Source organism: Lampris incognitus, chromosome 5 (genome assembly GCF_029633865.1).
Source record: "Lampris incognitus isolate fLamInc1 chromosome 5, fLamInc1.hap2, whole genome shotgun sequence".
Lineage (NCBI taxonomy): Eukaryota > Metazoa > Chordata > Actinopteri > Lampriformes > Lampridae > Lampris > Lampris incognitus.
Window position 1 is genome coordinate 30546163 of NC_079215.1, and position 22178 is coordinate 30568340.

The 22178-nt window shown below is 40.3% G+C and overlaps 1 protein-coding gene across 1 annotated transcript in view; it reads left to right on the forward strand.

Annotated features, from left to right (window-relative positions):
* The window catches only part of psip1a (PC4 and SFRS1 interacting protein 1a), a 56649-nt gene that overhangs the window by 29760 nt on the left and 4711 nt on the right, over positions 1–22178 (forward strand). The window contains exons 13-15 of the mRNA XM_056280271.1: positions 2151–2221; positions 2495–2596; positions 4164–4365. Of these exons, the coding sequence (XP_056136246.1) occupies positions 2151–2221; positions 2495–2596; positions 4164–4365 (375 nt within the window). The remainder of the gene's footprint in view (positions 1–2150; positions 2222–2494; positions 2597–4163; positions 4366–22178) is intronic.

Consider the following 22178-nt stretch of genomic DNA (forward strand, 5'->3'; position numbering starts at 1 on the left):
AGACATTGATTTTCTGTAGGGGTTTACTCCTGTAGCCTATTCCTCTCCCGTGGTATCCACTAGGCAGTGGCACTATTTAACCCATAGCTGGGAGGCTGGTTCGTGGGCATCAGGGAATATCCACACACAGGTTGGCCTGGCTACCACACGTCTAGGGGCCAGACCCCCTCCGAGTCCCTTGTAGTTCAGCCAGGGTCCAAGGTGTACCCAGTTACCATGTGTCGCCATGAGGAGGCACTACATAGGGCTTGCTGTTGGAAAGGCTATGTACTGGCAAGGAGAGACTTACGTGCTCGGCTCTCCTCTTCGCATTTCTGCTAGCCAGCGGTGAAGGTTAAAAGTGAGACGTAACAGGCACAGAGCACTACACCAACACACTAAACGCTTCACAACCCGACTTCCTACACAAGAATGTCAGACACACACGACACACAACATAGTTGGTCTCACTACCATCTTGTAAACCTTCCCTTTAACTCTTGCTGGTACCCTTCTGTTGCAAATCACTCCTAACATTCTTCTCCACCCTACCTGCACTTTCTTCTTCACCTCTCTTCCGCACTCCCCATTGCTTTGAACAGTTATCCCCAACTATTTAAACTCATCCACCTTCGTCACCTCCACTCCTTGCATCCTCACCATTCTGCTGTCCTCATTCTTGTTCACGCATATGTATTCCGTCTTGCTCCCACTGACTTTCTCCACAGGTATGTCAGAGGCATGGAGGTGTTTAGGAGAGATGGCAGTGGAGTTTTTAACTAGATTGTTTTGCACATCTTGGAAAGTGAGAGGATGCTTGAGGAGTGGAGAGGAAGAATGCTGGTACCAATTTTCAAGAGTAAGGGTGATGTGCAGAGCTGTAGCAACTACAGAGGTATAAAGTTGATCAGCCACAGCATGAAAATATGGGAAAGAGTAGTGTGGCTTTTCACACACAACCATTTCATGGCTTTACCAAGTGTAGTGCTTAAGAAAAAAAAAACTACCAATGATCACCAATCCTATGGACAAAAATAGCTTGTGGATCAGAGAAGTCAAAGGAGATTGGCAAGAATTGTGTAAGCCAACAGATGGGCCACAACGACGGAAATCACATCTGAATTCAACATTGTTGTGCAGAATGCCATCTCAGAACACACCACTTTTCAGACTTGGTCTCAAATGAGCTACAACAGCCGAAGACCATGTCGGATGCCGATGTCATTAGCAAAGAACAAGAAAGTGCGTCTCCAGTGAGCACAGGAGCATCAAAACTGGACAGTTGAGGGGTGGGAAAAAATTGCCTGGTCAGATGAACCCAGGTTCCTTTTGCATCATGCTAATGGAAAGATCAGAATTTGGTGCAGGCAACATATGAGTCCATGGATCCATACTGTTTGGTGTCAACAGTACAGGCCGGTGGTAGCAGTATAATGGTGTGAGGAATGCTTTCCTGGCACATGTTAGGGACCCTAATACCCATTGAAGAACATCTGAAACAGCACAGCATATCTGAAATTGTTGCAGACCAAGTTCATCCCTTCGTGACTATCGTTTATCCACACTAAGACGGACACTTCCAGCCTGATAATGCACCACCACAAGACATGTATAGTTACGGAATGGTTCGAGGAACATTGACCACAAGTTTTAATTGCTTCAGTGACCTGTGCTGTTCCCAGATCTCAACCTCATTGAGCATCTCTAGGATGAGGGGGAAATGGCTGTTCACCTCAAGACTGCAGCCATCCAATTTGCAGCAAATGTGCAATTCAATCATTTCTGCATGTTGCAACATTCCTGCAAAACTCACCCAGCATCTTGTAGAATCCATGCCCAGACAAATTCATGCTGTTCTGAAGGCCAAAGCAAGTGCAACATGCTACTAGATAGGTACACCTAATAGACTGGCAACTCAGTGTACCGTAGAGGCCAATGTACTCCTTGTTACAATTCAGTATTTCTATATCAGTTCAATTTTTCCTCCATTTTTTTCAACTGAGAATAAGTGGTAGCTCCAAAGTGAGAATAAGTGGTAGCTTTTTTGATGGTCTGGCAGACAAACAACGGTTTATTCAATGACTTTGAAAGAAACGGAAATCTGCTGCTGTTTATGTTGAAAACTAAAATGTGTACATTTTTTTTTTAAATTTGACTTCTTGTTTTCACAGAAATCTCTACGGAATCAAAACTCCAACGGTTGCACAGCGAAATAAAAATCTCACTGAAAATTGACAACCCAGTAAGTTCAAACAAGATGTGAGTTGGTATGTCCAATTTACATGGTATAATGCCTACTGTCTGTACTGATGCTGTACACTGCATAACTCATGTCTTAATAGATTATTAATAGGGATACTTTGTCCTTTGTTAGCCTGCGTAAGGCTTGTAAGCCAGAAATTATTCTATCAAATTTCCTGATTTGAGACACCCAAGCAATCTATTCTTAACTTTCTTTACCAACCTCAGTGTTCTTCTGTTCTCATGCTCTTTCTTCCTACTCTGCCTTTATTAGGATGTGAAGAAAGCATTAGAAGCATTAGATGAGATTGGGACCCTTCAGGTTACTACCCAGCACCTGCAAAAACACAGTGAGCTAATTGCTACACTAAAAAAGGTAAGACTCCTGGTTTCAAGATACTCTGGAAATTTGATTCAGTTTCATTGTGAACACTTGTGATGCGATATGATTTAAATATAAGACTTATTGGCAGGAGTAGTGTGGAGATAATATAAGAGACCACAAAATGAATAGTTTCTGATTCATAAACATTTTTCATTCTGCCAGTTTGAACATTGGGGTTTTCCCCCCTTTTTTTTTCCTTTGCATATTTCTCAAGTGATAGATGTTCTGGTCTGGTCAAAATTTTACCAATATTTCTGAAATTAATCTTAATGCCATCTTTAACATTACAAATATCAAGATTTTCTCTCAAACAAGATCCTCAGATGAGGTTGGAAAACATTGATCAACATTGACATTGTAAAAATGGTACTGCTTATGGCGCCTTGCCAGGTACTTTGTCTCTGGTTGATAAACTGATGGCAGTTTTACAACTAGGTCCTAAATAACTTTTTAAATATTATTTTTATACTGTGTGACCTTCCAATAATAAGTTTCCAAATTGATACATAGTCTTATGTGCGAAGATTACATGGTTTGATGTCTGTATGTGAAACTGCCTGCCTGCCTCCGTTGTTCTGATGCCATGTTGGATTTTACAGCTTTCTGTAAATCAGGTCTTGACATTATTTGCAAAATAGCAAGCACAGGTTTAATCCTACCCTTGGGCTATATTTGAAAGCATATCCTACTCAAACTACTCGTACTAACAGTAAAATTAAATTAGAAACTAGCTTTTAAAAAAAAAACTTTTTAAGCTTTCTATTTTTACTATTCCTAGTTCAGACTAATTAGTTTAGAATTAAACAGATAACAGCTTTGTCAGAGGCATGCATCTTCATGAAATGAAAACAACACAAGTGAAACAATAGATTTTCAACACAAATCTTGGCTTATATCATGGTAACTTTTAAGGTTTTCCATGTGTGCATTTATTTTTATTATTTTTTTTCTATAAATGTATTTCTGATTTTTCCCCTTTTCTCCTAATTTAGTGGCCAGTCGATCCCTATTTTTAGTTCAAACACCCACCCTCGTACTGCATGCGTTCGCCAACTGCGTCTCTCCGGCCGGCAGTCTCGAAGGAGACGCCTCACCACTTTCGTGACAAGGCGACTCCAGGCTGAACCACTGCTTTTTCCGACACACACACAGACGCATTCATATGACGAACACAAGAAAACTCCACCCCCTCCCGAAGACAGCGTTGCCAATTATTGCTGCGTCATCGAGTCCGGCCATAGTCGGATCGGACGAGACCGAGGCGCGAACCCCGGTCCCCAGTGGGCAACTGCATCGACACAAAGCCGACGCTTAGACTGCTACACCACCACGGACCCCGATGTGTGCATTTATTAAGATATACACAAATAGCAGCTGTACTAAATGGAATTTTACTGACAAAATTCAAGCATCCCTTGTTTTATATAGTATAAGAAATCCGATAAATTGTTACATGTTAAAGCCTCGCTGTGTCTTTGTGTGTTTGGAACCATGATTGTGTCTTTGCGCAAAATGGTGAATACATGAAGAGTGCTTTTTATATGCCTGTGCATTCCAGATCCGCAGATTCAAAGCCAGCCAGGACATCATGGATAAAGCCACGATGCTATACAACAAGTTCAAGAGTATGTTTCTGGTTGGAGAAGGCGACTCAATCATCAGTCAGGTTCTCAACAAGTCTATTGCAGAACAAAGGCAGTATGAGGAGGCTAAGAAGGGTGCACTGAAGAAGGCTGAACAAGCCAGGGAACACAACTCAGGTATTTCTCATGGCCTTCTTTTTCTTATTTCAATTATTTCACAGTGCCTAGAAAATCAAATGGAGACATAAAGCTGAGGATTTGCATGCCATGCAGACAGATCATCTTTTTGTACTTTTTATCAAATTCAGTAGGTAATCTATGAATATCTAAATCATGAACGCTTCTTTCCTTGCTCATTTTAATGGTTACTGTCAGGTAGCACTTTCTTGAAAAAGTAATAAAACAAGGTTTTATGTCTTCACCATAGCAGTCAATTGTGGAAGGATAGGGCAGTTAGCAGAGTTTAAGGAAGAAAAGTTATGTCTAACAAGCAGATATGGTAGACCAAGCTCATAGAAGAACTTTATCAACAGATGACAATAATAACTAATAACCACATTATGCTAGTGTTAAACCAGTGCTTAAATATATCAGCCAGACTTGACAAAACAATAGACTTATGCTTTGGTAACTTCAGTAGAGCCTTTACAGCTAGAGCTCTGCCACCCCTTGGGTCTGTTGACCACAATATTGTTTTCCTACTTCTGGCCTACAAACAACTACTGAAACAGTATAGGCCCAAGACACACAGTGTCTGCTGGTGGTCAGAAGACACTACTGCAAATCTCCAAAGCTGTTTAGTGTACATCGACTGGAAGGATTTTAATTAGATAAGCAGATATTGGTTATTATGGGTCTTAGTTTTTGGGTTGATAGTAAGTAAATTGCTTTAATTATTGATTAATCGCTCTTCGGTTTGATTCAAAAGGAAATTTTGTAAACATAGAACAATTCTATTTGATATACTGAACAGTGATTTTATTTGATGTGGCCTTTGATCTTGTGGCGTTTTCAGGAAGTTGCTGGTCAAACAGTTTTGCCCTTGCTTATTCGGAGCTTGCACTAACAGTTAATGTAGTTGACAGCTGCTTCCATAGTAATACTGTGGCACCATTGCTGATGAAATATTTCAGAAATATTTCATCTTAACTTTATGTCTGCACACCTTCGATAATTTGTCAAGGTTACTTTTCTTTTTATTAAAGCCAAAGTGTTCCCATATATTTGACTTCATAGTCAGCAGTGCCTTGCAAATCTTTGTCTTTCTCCTGTCATAATCGCATTCATAGCTGCCTTGAGAATGCCATCTGCGAGCCACCAATGAACTGTTGTGGAATTTAACACTAGAACGACCAAGGCAGTCATTTTGACCATTTTGGATTTTCAAAGTTTAATAACTTTTGGGAAAAAAAGATATAGACCTGCCGCTCCCTAAATGATCCTAAAATTGCATATATTTGCATTAAAATTAGTTTAAGATCAATGTACAAAAAAGTTATAAGATCTACCTAAAACGACCATGAGCAGTCAAAATTACCGCTCATAATTTGCGCGTCATTGTGCACATCATGTCACTATTTATGACATGTGTCGGTCGCATAATTTCCTTTGCGAAGTTCATTGCTCTGTCCTAGAAACACACTAGCATTCTCCAGTGCAGAGTAATAGTCTCAACTTGATTTTTGATTATTGCAAACATGTCTGGTTACAGACACCGTTTCAGACGAACCATGACTACCACCAAGGCATTGCAGAATTTACAGGTGTTGAACAGCAGCGATTTTAAATTGTTTGAAGAATGGTATTAAAGTTGTTAAAATGTTAATTTTGGTGTCAGGCATTTCTTAACAGACATACTAACATATGCAATGCATTAATATCTCAATTGGGTATTTATCTTGACAGAATATAGATTTTAAAAACCATGGCAGTCATTTTGACCACCCATGGTCGTTCTAGTAGTTTTTAAGTTTCAGTCATTGTTTGGGACTGTTGCAATGGTTATTTTCAGTTCTTTTTTTTTTTAATATATTTCACGTTTTGTAGGCCTTGTTACGTTTGTTAGATTAGCAATATGTGTTTTCCACTTTGTTTTTCGGGTAATATTTTCCCTTTTTCAATTTTGCTATTATTGTAGTTGTTAAAAAGTTAATTTTGGTGTCAATTTTTTACTAACACACATACTAGCATATGCTATGCAGTAATACCTCAATTGGGTATTTATCTTGACAGAATATAGAGTTTAAAAACTGGCGGTCATTTTGACCCCATGGTCGTTTTAGGTAGGAGTGAAATACCAGTTGTTCTAGTGTTAAAGACCAAATACAGTCAAAATACTGATTTCCACAGCTTCTTTGTTGTATTTCTGCAATAATTTAGGTCAATAAACACTTCTCTATATAAAATGTCTTGATACACTGCCATGGGTAAAGGGCAAAATCCATGCTACACTTAAAGTGCAGACCACCAATTTTAATTCGGGGGGGGGGGGGAATTTGAACAAATACAGGAAAACTTGGTATGAACTCCATAAAACAATCAACACTGCTAAGGGACAATATAGGGACAAAGCTGAGTCACACTGCTGTGGCTCCACCTCCAGAGACATGTGGAATGGACTGAGAACTATCAGGGACTGTAAAAGGAATATCAAAATTGTTCTAGAAGTGTCTGCATCTCTCCCAAATAAACTGAACACTTTTTATCCACGCTTTGAGGACGTCACTTCTGCCTCTGCCACGGACACACAGATGGTCCAGGACTCCTGCCCAATGGAAATAACAAGGACAGTTGTGTGCTGTGTGCAAATCCGTCAAAAGGATTACTCTACGCAAGGTTTCTGGTCTAAGTGATATCCTGAGCCGAGTTCTCCAAGTGTGCGCAGACCAGCTGATGGGTGTGTTCAGACATTTTCAGTCTCTCCCTGTTCCAGTCTACAGTTCCCATGTGCCTCAAAAAAGACTATCATAGTCCGCGGTGGTGTAGCGGTCTAAGCATCGGCTTGGTGTCGATGCAGTTGCCCACTGGGGACTGGGGTTCGCGCCCGTCTCGTCAGATCCGACTATGGCCGGACTCGAGGAAGCAGCAATCATTGGCAACGCTGTCTTCGGGAGGGGGGCGGAGTCGGCTTGTGTTCGTCATGTGAATGCGTCTCTGTGTGTGTCGGAAAAACAGTGGTTCGGTTTGGATTCGCCTTGTCACGAAAGTGGGGAGGCGCTTTCCTTCGAGACTGCCGGCCGGAGAGATGCAGTTGGCGAACGCATGCAATACGAGGGTGGGTGTTTGAATTAAAATAGGGATCAATTGGCCACTAAATTGGGAGAAAAAAGGGAAAAATCAGAAATAAATTTATTAAAAAAAAATTTAAAAAAAAGACTATCATCATCCCTGCCCCGAAGAAGCCAAAGGTGTGCCGCCTAAATGACTACCGCCCGGTAGCACTCGCACCAGTCATCATGAAGTGCTTTGAATGGCAAGTCAAAACTCACATCACCTCACTGCTGTCTGACACCCTGGACCCACTACAGTTTGCCTAAAGGATTAATAGATTAACTGATAATAATAATAATAATAATAATAATTACTTAATTTGTATAGCACTTTTTTTAAAACAGTGTTACAAAGTGCTTTACAAAGAAATAAAATCAGACAAGGCAAAAATAATAAGACCAAATAAGAGTAAAAATAAAAACATTTGTAAAAGCTTTCATAGAAAGAAAAGTTTTTAGATGAGATTTAAAAGAAGGTAGAGACTTGGTTTGTCTTATTTCAACAGGAAGAGAGTTCCATAGTGTGAGGGCTCTAACAGCAAAAGCCCGATCACCCTTTATAACAAACCAAGACCTGGGAATAACCAGCAGAGCCTCATCTGTAGATCTTAATGGCCGAGAAGGCATATACCAGGTCAATAAATCACAAATTTAGGTAGCAGCAAGACCATTTAAAGCCTTAAACGTGAGCAATGAAATTTTAAAATCAAAATATAACAGGGAGCCATTGTAGGGAGGCAAACACAGGAGTGATATGGTCATGCCTCTTTGTCCCGGTAATGAGCCAAGCAGTGGCATTTTGTACCAACTGCAGACGGTGGAGGGAGCCCTTGCTGATAGCAGAATAAAGTGCATTACAATAGTATAGCTGAGAATAGATAAAAGCATGTACAACTTTTTGCAGATCGGCAATTGATAAAAATTGCCTAATTTTGGAGATTAGCTTGAGTTGGAGAAAGCATGACTGAACAACATGTTTGATTTCATTATCAAAAGTGAGGTTAGCATTGAATATTACCCAAGATTCCTAGCAGCCTGCTTAAGACTACCTGACAGACCACCAACAATAGTAATAATAAAAAAAAAAAAAAGGCTGGTGGAATTTTCAGGACTGAACAAAATGACCTCAGACTTATCATCATTAAATTGTAGAAAAATTTCAGACATCCAGGATTTAATGTTACCTCAGACTTATCATTAAATTTGAGAAAATCTTTGGACATCCAGGATTTAATGTTAGAGGGGCAAGTTGTGAGATTTGTTAGGGCGATGGGATCTGTGGGTTTTAGTTGCATGTATAACTGAGTGTCATTAGCATAAAAATGGTAGCGCACATAGTGATTTTTGAATGACCTGGCCAAGGGGCAGCGTGTATATAGAAAAGAGAAGGGGGCGAAAAATTGAGCCTTGAAGCACACCACAACTCAACTGAGCCACCGAGGAAGAAGAGTTACCCAGAACAGCAGAAAAGGTTATGTTGTTGAAGTAAGAGGGTAAAAAGCTAAGAGCCAAGCCCTTGATTAAATATTGTTAAATAAATACATTTATTTTATGCATTTATTCATATTTTGTGTATGCTGAATGTTATCAGCGCATATGCCCCGCAAGTTGGGTGTGAGACGGACGAGAAAGAAGAATTCTGGAGTGAGTTGGATGACATGGTGGAGAGGGTACCCAAGGAGGAGAGAGTGGTGATTGGAGCAGACTTCAATTGGACATGTTGGTGAAGGGAACAGAGGTGATGGGTAGATATGGAGTCAAGGAGAGAAATGTGGAAGGACAGATGGTGGTCAATTTTGCGAAAAGGATGGAAATGGCTGTGGTGAATACATATTTCAAAAAGAGGGAGGAACACAGGGTGACGTACAAGAGTTGAGGAAAGTGCACACGGGTGGACTATATCTTATGTAGAAGGTGCGATCTAAAAGGGATTGGAGACTGCAAGGTGGTGACAGAGGAGAATGTAGCTAGGCAGCACCGGATATTGGTCTGTAGGATGACATTGGAGACCAAGAAGAGGAAGCAAGTGAAGACACAGCCAAAGATCAAATGGTGGAAGTTGAAGAAGGAAGACTGTTGTGTGGAGTTCAGGCAGAAGTTAAGACACTGGGTGGTAGTGAAGAGTTGCCAGATGGCTGGGCAACCACTGCAGAAATAGTGAGGGAGACAGCTAGGAAGGTACTTGGTGTGTCATCAGGACAGAGGAAGGAAGACAAGGAGACTTGGTGGTGGAATGAGGAAGTACAGCAAAGTATACAGAGGAAGAGGTAGGCAAAGAAGAAGTGGGATAGTCCGAGAGATGAAGAAAGTAGACAGGAGTACAAGGAGATGCAGCGTAATGCGAAGAGCGAGGGGGCACAGGCAAAGGAAAAGGCATATGGTGAGTTGTATGACAGGTTAGACACTAAGGAAGGAGAAAAGAACTTGTACCGATTGGCTAGACAGAGGGACCGAGCTGCGAAGGATGTGCAGCAAGTTAGGGCGATCAAGGATAGAGATGGAAATGTGCTGACAAGCGAGGAGAGTGTGCGGAGAAGGTGGAAGGAGTACTTTGAGGGGCTGATGAATGAAGAAAATGAGAGAGAGAAGGTTGGATGATGTAGGAATAGTGAATCAGGAAGTTCAGTGGATTAGCAAGGAGGAAGTGAGGGCAGCTATGAAGAGGAGGAAGAATGGAAAGGCAGTTGGTCCTGATGACATACCTGTGGAGGCATGGAGATGTTTAGGAGAGATGGCAGTGGGGTTTTTAACTAGATTGTTTAACACAATCTTGGAAAGTGAGAGGATGCCTGAGGAGTGGAGAAGAAGCATACTGGTACCGATTTTCAAGAACAAGGGCGATGTGCAGAGCTGTAGCAACCACAGAGGTATAAAGTTGATCAGCCACAGCATGGAGATTTGGGAAAGAGTAATAGAAGCTAGGTTAAGAGGAGAGGCAACGATTAGCGAGCAGCAGTATGGTTTCATGCCACGAAAGAGCACCACAGATGCGATGTTTGCTTTGAGAATGTTGTTTGAGAAGTATAGAGAAGGCCAGAAAGAGTTGCATTGTGTATTTGTAGATTTAGAGAAAGCATACGACAGGGTGCCGTGAGAGGAGGTATGGTATTGTATGAGGAAGTCGGGAGTTGCAGAGAAGTATGCAGGAGTGGTGCAGGATATGTATGAGGGAAGTGTGACAATGGTGAGGTGTGTGGTTGGAATGACAGATGGGTTCAAGGTGGAGGTGGGAATACATCAAGGATCGACTCCGAGCCCTTTCTTGTTTGCAATAGTGATGGACAGGTTGACAGACAAGATCAGGCAGGAGTCTCCATGGACGATTGTGATCTGTAGCAAGAGTAGGGTGCAGGTTGAGGAGAGCCTGGAGAGGTGGAGGTATGCACTGGAGAGAAGAGGAATGAAAGTCAGTAGGAGCAAGAAGGAATACCTTTGCGTGAATGAGAGGGAGGACAGTGGAATGGTCAGGATGCAAGGAGTGGAGGTGACGAAGGCATATGAGTTTAAATACATGGGGTCAACTGTCCAAAGTAATGGGGAGTGCAGTAGAGAGGTGAAGAAGAGAGTGCAGGCAGGGTGGAGTGGGTGGAGAAGAGTGTTAGGAGTGATTTGCGACAGAAGGGTACCAGCAAGAGTTAAAGGGAAGGTTTACAAGATGGTTGTGAGAACAGCTATGTTATATGGTTTGGAGACAGTGGCACTGACGAAAAGACAGGAGACGGAGGTGGCAGAGTTGAAGATGTTAATATTTTCACTGGGAGTGATGAAGAAGGACAGGATTAGGAATGATTATATTAGAGGGACCGCTCAAGTTGGATGGTTTGGAGACAAAGCAAGAGAGGCAAGATTGAGATGGCTTGGACATGTGTGGAGGAGAGATGCTGGGTATATTGGAAGAAGGATGCTGAATATGGAGCTGCCACAAAAGAGGAAGGCCAAAGAGGAGGTTTATGGATGTGGTGAGGGAGGACATGCAGGTGGCTGGTGTGACGGAGGAAGACGCAGAAGACAGGAAGAAATGGAAACGGATGATCCGCTGTGGCGACCCTTAACGGGAGCAGTTGAAAGTAGTAGTAGATTCATATTTTGTGTATTGAGTGTAAAGCACTTTGTAATTGTATATTTTTAAGTGCTCTATAAGTAAAATTTTGCTTGCTTGCTTGATGCCAACCCAAGTCTCTAAGCGATGTAAGAGGATGTTGTGCTCGACCGTGTCAAAGGCAGCACTTCAGTCTATAAGAACTAAAATCGAGCGGTCACCTCTGTCTGCAGTCAGCAGTAGGTCGTTAGCAACCTTAACTAGAGATGTGTTGGTACTATGAAGTGCTCTAAAACCAGACTGGAAACTATTAAAAACGGTATTAGTGTTCATAAAAGGAATCAATTCAGAAGAAATTACTCCAGAACCTTAGATAAAAAAGACAATTTGAAGATTGGTCTGTAGTTACTAAGGGACAAGGGATCTAAGTTAGGTTTCTTCAGCAATGGGTGAAAAATGGCATGCTTAAAACTGTCTGGAAAAGAACCTGAATGAAGCCAGAGAATTATTAAGAATTTGCAGAATAACGGGACTGATAGTTGAAAATAAATACCTCCTTGAGCAGCTTAGTGGGAATGATGTCTAAGATCCAGGTGGAGAAGTTCGTATTGGAGATTGTACTTTCTAACACTGAAACTGTAATTGATTGAAACTGGGTAAAACAGGCAGAATTAACATGGGAAATGGAACGAATGCAAGAGCCTGGCTGGATTAGGGACCTAATATTCTCCACCTTGTTTACAAAATGAGTGAGAAATTTTTCCGACAACTCAACATCAGGTTCAAAAAGAGAAGTGGAGGGACCATTTATAACAGAATCAATTACCCTTAAGAGAACTTTAGGATTGTGGTTATTTCTTGATATTAATTCAGAGAAATATGCTGATCTTGCATCCTTAACTGCCAACTGCCTTCTGGTAAATTAACATTTGGTTTTTAAGGGTTTTATGTGCTAATTCGGACTTGTTGACCTTCCATTGTCGTTCTGATTTTCTAGAGTCTTCTAAGGGCACAAAGTGTGATCATTCCAGCGGAGGTTATTTGATTTTTGTTTCCTAGTTTGAAATGGTGCAATTTGGTTGAGAATGGATAGGCACCGATTATTGAATCAATTTAACAGTGCATCTGGATTGAGGGGGGATAAGAGGGATAAAAGGATGATGAATTAAAAGCAGCACAGAATTTAACTGCAGACTCAACGTTGCAAATGCGAGAGCATGTTTTAGGATAGTGACTAGGAATAGCAAGCTTTAGTGGGACTTAGAAAATGACAGCTTTATGGTCAGATACAGGCATATCCACCAGATTAAGACATTCGAGAGAGAAACCAGATGAGACAGCTTTATGGTCAGATACAGGCATATCTACCACATTAAGACATTCGAGAGAGAGACCAGATGAAAGTATAAGGTCTAAGATGGGGCCTTTGGAATGTGTGGCCCCTTTAACAGATTGAATGAGGTTAAAAGAGTATAAAATCCACACAAAAAAGTCAGGGAATGGGAAGGACAACACACATGAATATTAAAATCGACAAAAATAAGCACCCTGTCATAGTTTGGCATGACAATAGATAAAAGGTCAGAAAACTCAGAGATAAAACTAACTGAATTAGCTAGCGTATAAATTAAGATGCAGAGTAAAGGGGGAGGGACAATGATTAAAAAACATAAAACCTCCCTCTTGACTTCGGTAACAGAATTAGATCAGTCAAAATGAACATTCTTCCCAGATTACTATATCTTTTTCAATCACTTCCAGTAGAAATCCCTCAGAAACAATTTAGAGGATAGTATAAACATATTTCATGATTCATTTGGGACAAAAAGAGGCCAAGGGTGAAATGTTCTAATCTCCAACTACCGGAGGAGGGGGGGGGGCATGGCCCTCCCATCTTTAAGGGATTACTACTTATCAGCTCAGCTGAGACCCCTTATATACTGGTGTAACCCATTTTATGTGGCCAATTGGAAGACTATGGAGTTATCCTCAACTGATACACCAAAAGTCATTGCTTGGCTGTGTTGGCAAAGAGAAAGAAATATTACAGACAGCGAGTCAATGGGTGATTTTTTTCATTGAAAATATGAGGGGAAATGGTTAAACGTTTCCAACTCGAGAGAGAAGCTAACCTGCTCAGATGGCCAGCATATGATTCTGACTTTACACTGGCATCTTTAGATGGTAGATATAAACAATGAGTCTATTTTGGTATCACTTCCATATGCAAGATTGTTAAAACCTGGGCGCTTGACAGTTTTGATAATCTATGTCAGACATATCGGTTGGGGAGGCAGGACTTTTATAGGTATTAACAGCTCTGTGATTACTTTTCTAAAACGATAAAAGATATTAACCCAGAGAGATTCCAGCTGTTATTCATGTATTTATTGATGCATATAACTCAGAAAGCAACAAACATCTTATAAGTAAGTTATACTATGGCATCCCATCACTGAATAAGGACTCTACAGACCATGTGAAACAACAATGGGAAAAAGAGCTGGACACTGACATAACTAAGGACATGTGGTTGGATGCCTGGAAAACGCAATCGTCCTCCACCAACTCCCGGACCTGGAGAGACTTCTGCTGGAAAAACCTGATTCGCTTTTTTATCACCCCTAAACAGAAGTCCAAACAAACTGCCACTCAGCTGAGCTGTTGGAGGGACTGTGGAGAAATCATGGCTGACCATGCTCATGTTTTTTGGTCGTGTCCCACCATTCAGACTTTTTGGAATGAAGTATCAGTTATCATCTCAAAAACCCTGGGTTTTAGCATTAGTATGACATTCTCATCCTTGTTTCTTGGACATATCCCTAATGGACTAAATAAAACTAATGTCTATCTTTTGAATATCTTGCTGGCAGCAAGTAAAAAGGCCATTACAAAACACTGGCTTCAGAAAAATAGTCCTACTGTTGGACTTTTCATCAATATTGTCAAACAATTACAGCTTTCAGAACAGATGACTTACTCTATTCAGCTCCAAAAAGAACTGGGAGAAAAATGGAGGGAAAAATTGTGTATTTATTTGGCCAATGAGAAGGATAGCTCGCAGTTACTGTAAGTATACTGTATATGAGACATTCTACTTTGGCGGTTTTTTGATTGTCCCATGACCTCCCATTTTTTTTTCGTTTTTTTTTTCTGTTTGTTGTTGTTTTTTGTTTTTTTTTCTTGTTCCTGTAATGAAGAAAATACCCAGAAATAAAAGTTTAAAAACAAAAAAACATAAAACCTCAAATGAGATAAAATTACCAAAAGTAACAGGGCGGCACTTATAAAAAAAAAAACAGCTAGGCCACTCCCTCTATCAGAGAGCCTAGGAATATCAGGGGGCCTAGCCTCAATCAGGGGAACAGTGTCCCCTGAGGATGCCATGTCTCAGTAATCATAAAGTCCAGATTATTAGAAATAATGAAATCATTAATGATAAAGGTCTTATTACCCAGAGATCTCACACTCAAGAGGCCAAAATTGTTTGGCGTCAAAGCAGAATTAAAACCAATGGGAATAAAACAAATAAGACACAAATTGTGGATATTTGCTCCAGACAGACGCTCTAGACGGTTGTTGTTGTTCCTACTATTAGATATGTCGTGTGGATGAGAGGCACAGTGCCTGATAATAGTCTGTATGGGGAAAGGTAAAATTTAATAACTACATTTCTTACCCTAGAATCTGTAAATTTGAGTAAAAATGTCCTCAAATATTCTAATACTGGTGCCCATGGCTAATATATGTGGATTTGATTTGTTTTGTATTGAGGTGTAAATAGCTGAAGACAAAGGAAATGGCAAATCTTAAGAAACATTTTCACATGAGTAAAGAACTAGATTTATTACAATAACAACGTGAAAGTGTATAACAATTTGTGGGATATGGCTCAGTCAAGCTTTAAGATTATGTCAATGACATAGGACAAGTGTTGTGATTTTCACCGTGTAATGGATTATGGTCACTTATGTCACACATGTTGACCTAGATGGAAAAAGATTGACTGAGTCACTTGCCCTAAAATCACTTTCTCCTCTACTTCTCATGTTACAGGATTCCTGTGGTTGACAGAAATGTGTAGTAATGTGTGATCATTGGGCTGTGACCGTTTCATTTATTTGCATAGTAGCATGATAGGGTGTTAGAACCTCAACGTTTGTGACTTTGAAAAAGAGTGAGACAGTTGATTAACTGATTAAAATTTTTATTATCGGTGCATGAAATCTTGAAATGACTCACTTATGCCTGTAAAAATCGTTAAGCATTCTGCTAACTTGGCTGAATTCGAACCGGCGATGGTTGTGGCCATATGGTATGCACTGTAACAATTCAGACACGGAAGCATCCCCGCTGTTCACTTTCTTCCATACCACTCCTGCACTATGTAGATACAATTAACATAGTTATTACAATTACATACTGCTTTACATACTGTGACATTTAATAATAATAATAATGATTTTATTCATATAGTGTGGCAGGATGAGGAAAAACACAGGAGACGAAGGCGAGTTTGATGTTTATTCCTCAACTCCAAAAACCAAACTGCGGCAGGAGCAACCCTGCACCAGCGAGCCCGGGAACGTAAACCACACCCCCAGCTCACAGTCCTGCTGGGTGAGAGGCACAGCCCCCAGTGTCCGCCACAATAGCACTTTTCTAAAACAATGTTACAAAGTGCTTCACAAAAAAAAAAATCAAAAAAAAACATAAAACCAGACAAGGCAGGAATAAGAGTAAGATCAAATAGGAGTAAGAATAAAAACGGTAAAAATAGAAACAAATATCAAACATTTGTAAAAGCTTTCATAAAAAGAAAAGTTTTAAGATGAGATTTAAAAGAAGCTAAATACTTAGTTCGTCTTAGCTCAGCAGGAAGTGAGTTCCATAGTGTGGGGGCTCTAACAGCAAAAGCCCAATCACACTTTGTAACCAACTGAGACCCGGGAATAACTAGCAGGGCTCCATCTGCAGACCTTAATGGTTGAGGGAGGACATACCAAGTCAATAAATCACAAATGTATAAAGGAGCAATACTATTTAAAGCCTTAAAGGTGAGCAGTAACATTTTAAAATCAATTTGAAATATAGCAGGGGGCCAGTGTAGGGAGGCAAGCACAGGAGTGATATGGTCATGCCTCCTTGTCCCTGTAATGAGCCAAGCAGCGGCATTTTGTACCAACTGCAGACAGTGGAGTGAGCCCTTGCTGATACCAGAATAAAGTGCATTACAGTAGTCGAGTCGAGAAAAGATAAAAGTGTGTACAACTTTTTGCAAATCGGCAATTGATAAAAATGACCTCATTTTGGAAATTAGCTTGAGTTGGAAAAAGCATGACTGAGCAACATGTTTAATTTGATTGTCAAAACTGAGGTTAGCGTCAAATATTACCCCAAGATTCCTAGCAGCCTGTTTAAGACTACCTGACAGACCAACAAGATTAGTAGCAAATGGACTAATGGAATTTTCGGGACCAAACAGAATGACCTCAGACTTATCATCATTAAATTTAAGAAAATCTTTGGATATCCAGGAGTTAATGTCGGTGAGGCAAGCTGTGAGATTTAATAGGGCGCTAGGATCAGTGGGTTTTAGTGGCATGTATAACTGAGTGTCATCAGCATAAAAATGGTAGAGCACATCGTGATTTTGAATGACCTGGCCAAGGGGCAGCATGTATATAGAGAAGAGAAGGAGGCCAAGAACTGAGCCTTGAGGGACACCACAACTCAACTGAGCCACTAAGGAGTTAAAGTTACCCAGAACAACAGAAAAAGTTCTGTTGGTGAGGTAAGAGTGTAATAAGTTAAGAGCCGAGCCCTTGATGCCAACCCAAGTCTCTAAGCGATGTAGGAGGATGTTGTGATCAACTGTGTCAAAGGCAGCAATTAAGTCCAAAAGAACTCAAATTGAGCAGTCACCTCTGTCTGCATTCAGCAGTAGATCATTAGTGACCTTAAGTAGAACTTTCTCAGTATTATGAAGTGCTCTAAAATCAGACTGGAAACTATTAAAACAGTATTTGTGTTCATAAAAGAAATCAACTGAGAAGAAATTACTCTCTCCAGAACCTTAGATAAAAAAATACAATTTGGAGATTGGCCTGTAGTTACTTAGGGACAGGGGGGCTAAATTAGGTTTCTTCAGCAATGGGTGAATGATGTAATGCTTAAAAATGTCTGGAAAAGAACCGGAGGCCAGAGAATAATTAAGAATTTGAAGAATAATGGGGCTGATAGTGGAAAATATCTCCTTGACTAGCTTAGTGGGAATGATGTCTAGAATGCAGGAGGAGGAGCTCATATTGGAGACTGTAGTCTCCAACACTGAAATTGTAATTGGTTGAAATTGGGTGAAAGAGGCAGAATTAACATGGGGAATGGAACGAAAAGAGCCTGGCTGGATTTGGGACCTAATATTCTTCACCTTGTTTACAAAATGAGTGAGAAATTTTTCGGACAACTCAACATCGGGTTCAAAAAGAGAAGTGGAGGGACCATTAATAACAGAATCAATTACCCCGAAGAGAACTTTAGGATTGTGATTATTTCTCAGTATTAGTTCAGAGAAGTACGCTGATCTCGCATCCTTAACTGCCTTCTGGTAAATTAACATTTGGTTTTTAAGGGTGTTATGTGTTACTTCAGACTTGTTGGCCTTCCATTGTCTTTCTGTTTTTCTACAAAGTCTTCTAAGGGCACAGGTGTGATCATTCAGCCAGGGGAGATTATTTAATTTTGTTTCCTCGTTTTAAATGGTGCAATTTGGTCAAGGATGGATTGGCACTGATCATTGAATGAATTTAATAGTGCATCTGGATTGAGCGGTGATAAAGAGGGACTAAAGGATGATAAATTAAAAGCATCACAGAATTTAACTGCAGAGCCAGCGTTGAGAATGCAAGATCGTGTTTTAGGATAATGACTAGGAGCAGCGAGCTGTAGTGGGACTTTGAAAATGATAGTTTTATGGTCAGATACAGGCATAGCCACCAAATTGAGACATTCGAGAGAGAAACCAGAGGAGAGTACAAGGTCTAAAATGTGGCCTTTGGAGTGTTTGACCCCTTTAACAGAATGAGGTTAAAAGAATCTACAAGATCCAAAAATCTGAGGTGATGGGATGGGAAGGACAGCACACATGAATATTAAAATCGCCAAGAATAAGCACCCTGTCATATTTTGGCATGACAATAGATAAAAGATCAGAAAACTCAGAGATAAAACTAACTGAATTAGGGCGGCCTATAAATTAAGATGCAGACAAAAGCGGAAGGGCCAGTAATTAAAAAACATAAAACCTCAAATGAGATAAAATTACCAAAATTAACAGGATGGCACTTAAGACCTAACTTATAAAAAAACAGCTAGGCCACCCCCTCTACCAGAGGGCCTGGGAATATGAAAATATGCAAAATCAGGGGGGCTAGCCTCAATCAGGGGAACAGTGTCCCCTGGGGACAGCCATGTCTTAGTAATCATAAAAAAATCCAGATTATTGGAAACAATAACATCATTAATGATGAAGGATTTATTACCCAGAGATCTCACATTCAAGAGGCCAAAATTGTTTGGTGTCACAGCAGAATTAACACCAACAGGAGTACAATAAATAGGACACAAATTGCAGATATTTGCTCCAGATATTTGGTTGTTGTTGTTTCTGCTATTAGATACATCGTGTGGATGAGAGGCACAGTGTCTGATAATAGTCTGTATAGGGAAAATTCCCGGCGAGAGGATCAAAGAGAGATAAGGCCAGCGGAGGGAGACAGTGGGCGGAACAGTACCTTCAAGTGCCACCACAGACGGAAGCGGGGGCTCCGGGAGGGAAGAGTGAGATGTAAGTAGTCAGTCACATGGAGAGGACTGTATTGCGTGCTGCAAGTTGGCTGCAAGCATCTGGCAACCCAGACTGTTTGGGTGGACTCCGTCAGCTCTGAAGAAGGAGAGACGATCCCAAAACTGATTAAAATTATCAATAAAGCCAATATTGTGAACTCTGCGGGCAGAGATGAGCCATGTGTGCAGGCTGAGGATTCTGCTGAAACACCCCGCTCGGAATAGGGCCTGAGATAAAAACAGACTTTCCGCACGTACCTAAAAACCTCAAAAGATCAATAAAATCCTTTTTGGTTAGTTCAGACTGCTGACAAGCTGCATCATTAGTCCCAACATACACTATCACGCGGTTGGTAGAAGCTGGGAGCGAGCTAAGCAGCCCCGGCATGTCAACTGTTACATTTTAGATTTTAATGACTCAACACTGAATTTTTAGGTTTTTTTTTTTTTCTCATGCTGGACTGTAAATACTGCGCTTTTGTAATTTTATATTTTTTCGCTAATTTTTAGATTTTTTTTTTCTTTAGTTCTAATTTAATCTTGTGTCATATTCATTAGCTTTTTTGAGGTTGAACTGATGCCTAAGCTTTTCATTGCCAGCAATGCCTGCCACAGTGTATTGTTGTGCATTTGACGAATAAAAGAACTTGAACTTCAACTACTTTAGTTATGTCTTGACGTTAAGACCTGCAGACCAATAACATTCCAAACCGATATTCTGCAAATAATATTTTTTAATACACTTAAGGCAAAATGTATCCACTACATTTCTTCCCCTAGAATCTGTATATTTGAATACGAATGTCCTCTCGAATATTCTAATACCAGTGCCCATGGCTAATGTAGACTTTATTTGTTTTGTATTGAGGTGTAAATAGCTAAAGACATACAGAGGAAATGGCAAATCTAAGAAACATTTTCAACATGAGTAAAGAACTAGATTTATTACAATAAATGAACGTGGACGTGTATAACTGTTGGTGGGAGATGGATTAGTCAAGCTTTGCTGTAATGTCAATGTCATAGGACAAGCTTTGTGATTTTCACCATGTCATGAATTATGGTCACTTATGTCACACTTGATCTAGAGAGAAAAGGACTGACTGAGGCACTTGTGTTAAAGTCACTCTCTCCTCTACTTCCCACGTCATAGGATCCCTGTGGTTGAAAAAATGCATAGTAAAGTATGATCAGTGGGCCGTGATAACTGCGTCCTTCATCTGCGTAGTAGTATGGTAGGCTGTTAAAACTAGGGGTGGGTACTGAAACCCGGTATTAAACGGACACCGGTGCTGAATTATTAAAGACCATAGTATTGATAAGCTCCGATGTTAGCGGTTCTGCTATCAGTATTGGAGAAATGAAGAAAATAAATGTCCTATTTATTTAGGCTGCATAAACGTTATCTTGCACCTTTTATCTCACCAACTCTGTTTCTAATTTGCAATACGTTTAAGACATTTGACTATAATGCTTTTTTGCTATTCCCAAAAAAGAAGAGAGATCTCTGTCTCGAAGCCTGTCATTTGTGCGAGCCGAGGGGTGGGACCAGCTGTCTGCCTCTCTCAGACACACACACACACACACACACACACACACACACACACACACACACACACACACACACACACACACACACACACACACACACAGAGCCTGCTCTTAGTGGCAATGGCGGAGAGAGAACTAAACAATCAAAAGTCTGGTTATACTTCACTAAATTCAATGCTCGTTCCCACAAGTCTTTTGCATGTAAGGGCAGAAAAACAAGCAATCTTTTGAAACATCTAATGACAGTGCATCAAATACAGGCGGAGAAATGCAGTTTTTGACTGCCTAGCTCATAGTTCATCTCATGTTGGCCCATCCACCTCAGGTATGTTATGTATGCTAGTAGCCTAGAGCCCACACGGCGTTAACTACATTATATAAACATGGGTTAATGATTAAAAGTAATGCTCTTTCCAGATGGGAAAAAATAAAGCAATGTTAATTCAGTTCTTTTCTTTTAAAGAACCAAAAGAACTGATAAAAGTACTGTTAAAGTATCAGCTCAATAAGCAATTGTGGTAAGAGTAGTAATACCGTTAAAATCTTAACGATACCCATCCTTAGTTAGAACCTCAATGACTGTGAATTTGAAAAAGAGTGAGACAGTTGATTAACTGATTAAAATGTAAGCTTATTATTCAGGGTAGGACATGTTGAAATGACTCACTTATGCCTGTAAAAATGGTTCAGTGTTCAGCTAACTTGGCTGAACAGAATATCATGTCTTTACAGTTACAGATTAAGCATGAAACTGATTTACCATGAGTCATGGAAAGATGATTGCCTCATGGATCATAGCACGGTCAGTTGACAGGCTGGCAGGATCCATGCTTAAGTCACCTGTTTTGGGTGATGAGATTTCGGAGTCATCGCTGAAGATAGACTGGGCTTGACTCATTGTGTTAGGTTGACTTCCTGGACAAATTGTTTACTCCCAGCTACGTGCGTATCAAAAGCTTCTGGAGGTCAGAGAAACAACATCAGTCAGCCTCAAGAAGTGTTGGACTGTTTATCATTTAGGTCTGACAAATTATGGAGTGTAGTATTTAACAGTGGTTAGGTATGTATTATATACGGTGTGTTTATTTTGTTCATTGTAATTTTTAATTCTATAGAAATGTAAATGTTTTAAGGATTACAGAGAAAAGTAAATGAACATTGGGTAAATTTTTAAAAAGTATTATTTTTAGAGCTACTTAAAGTGTTAAAAAGATTCTCAGTGCCAAGTCTTAATCATGTGATAGATGAATTGGTCAGGGTTCAATATGGTGCTTGATGCCTGCGTC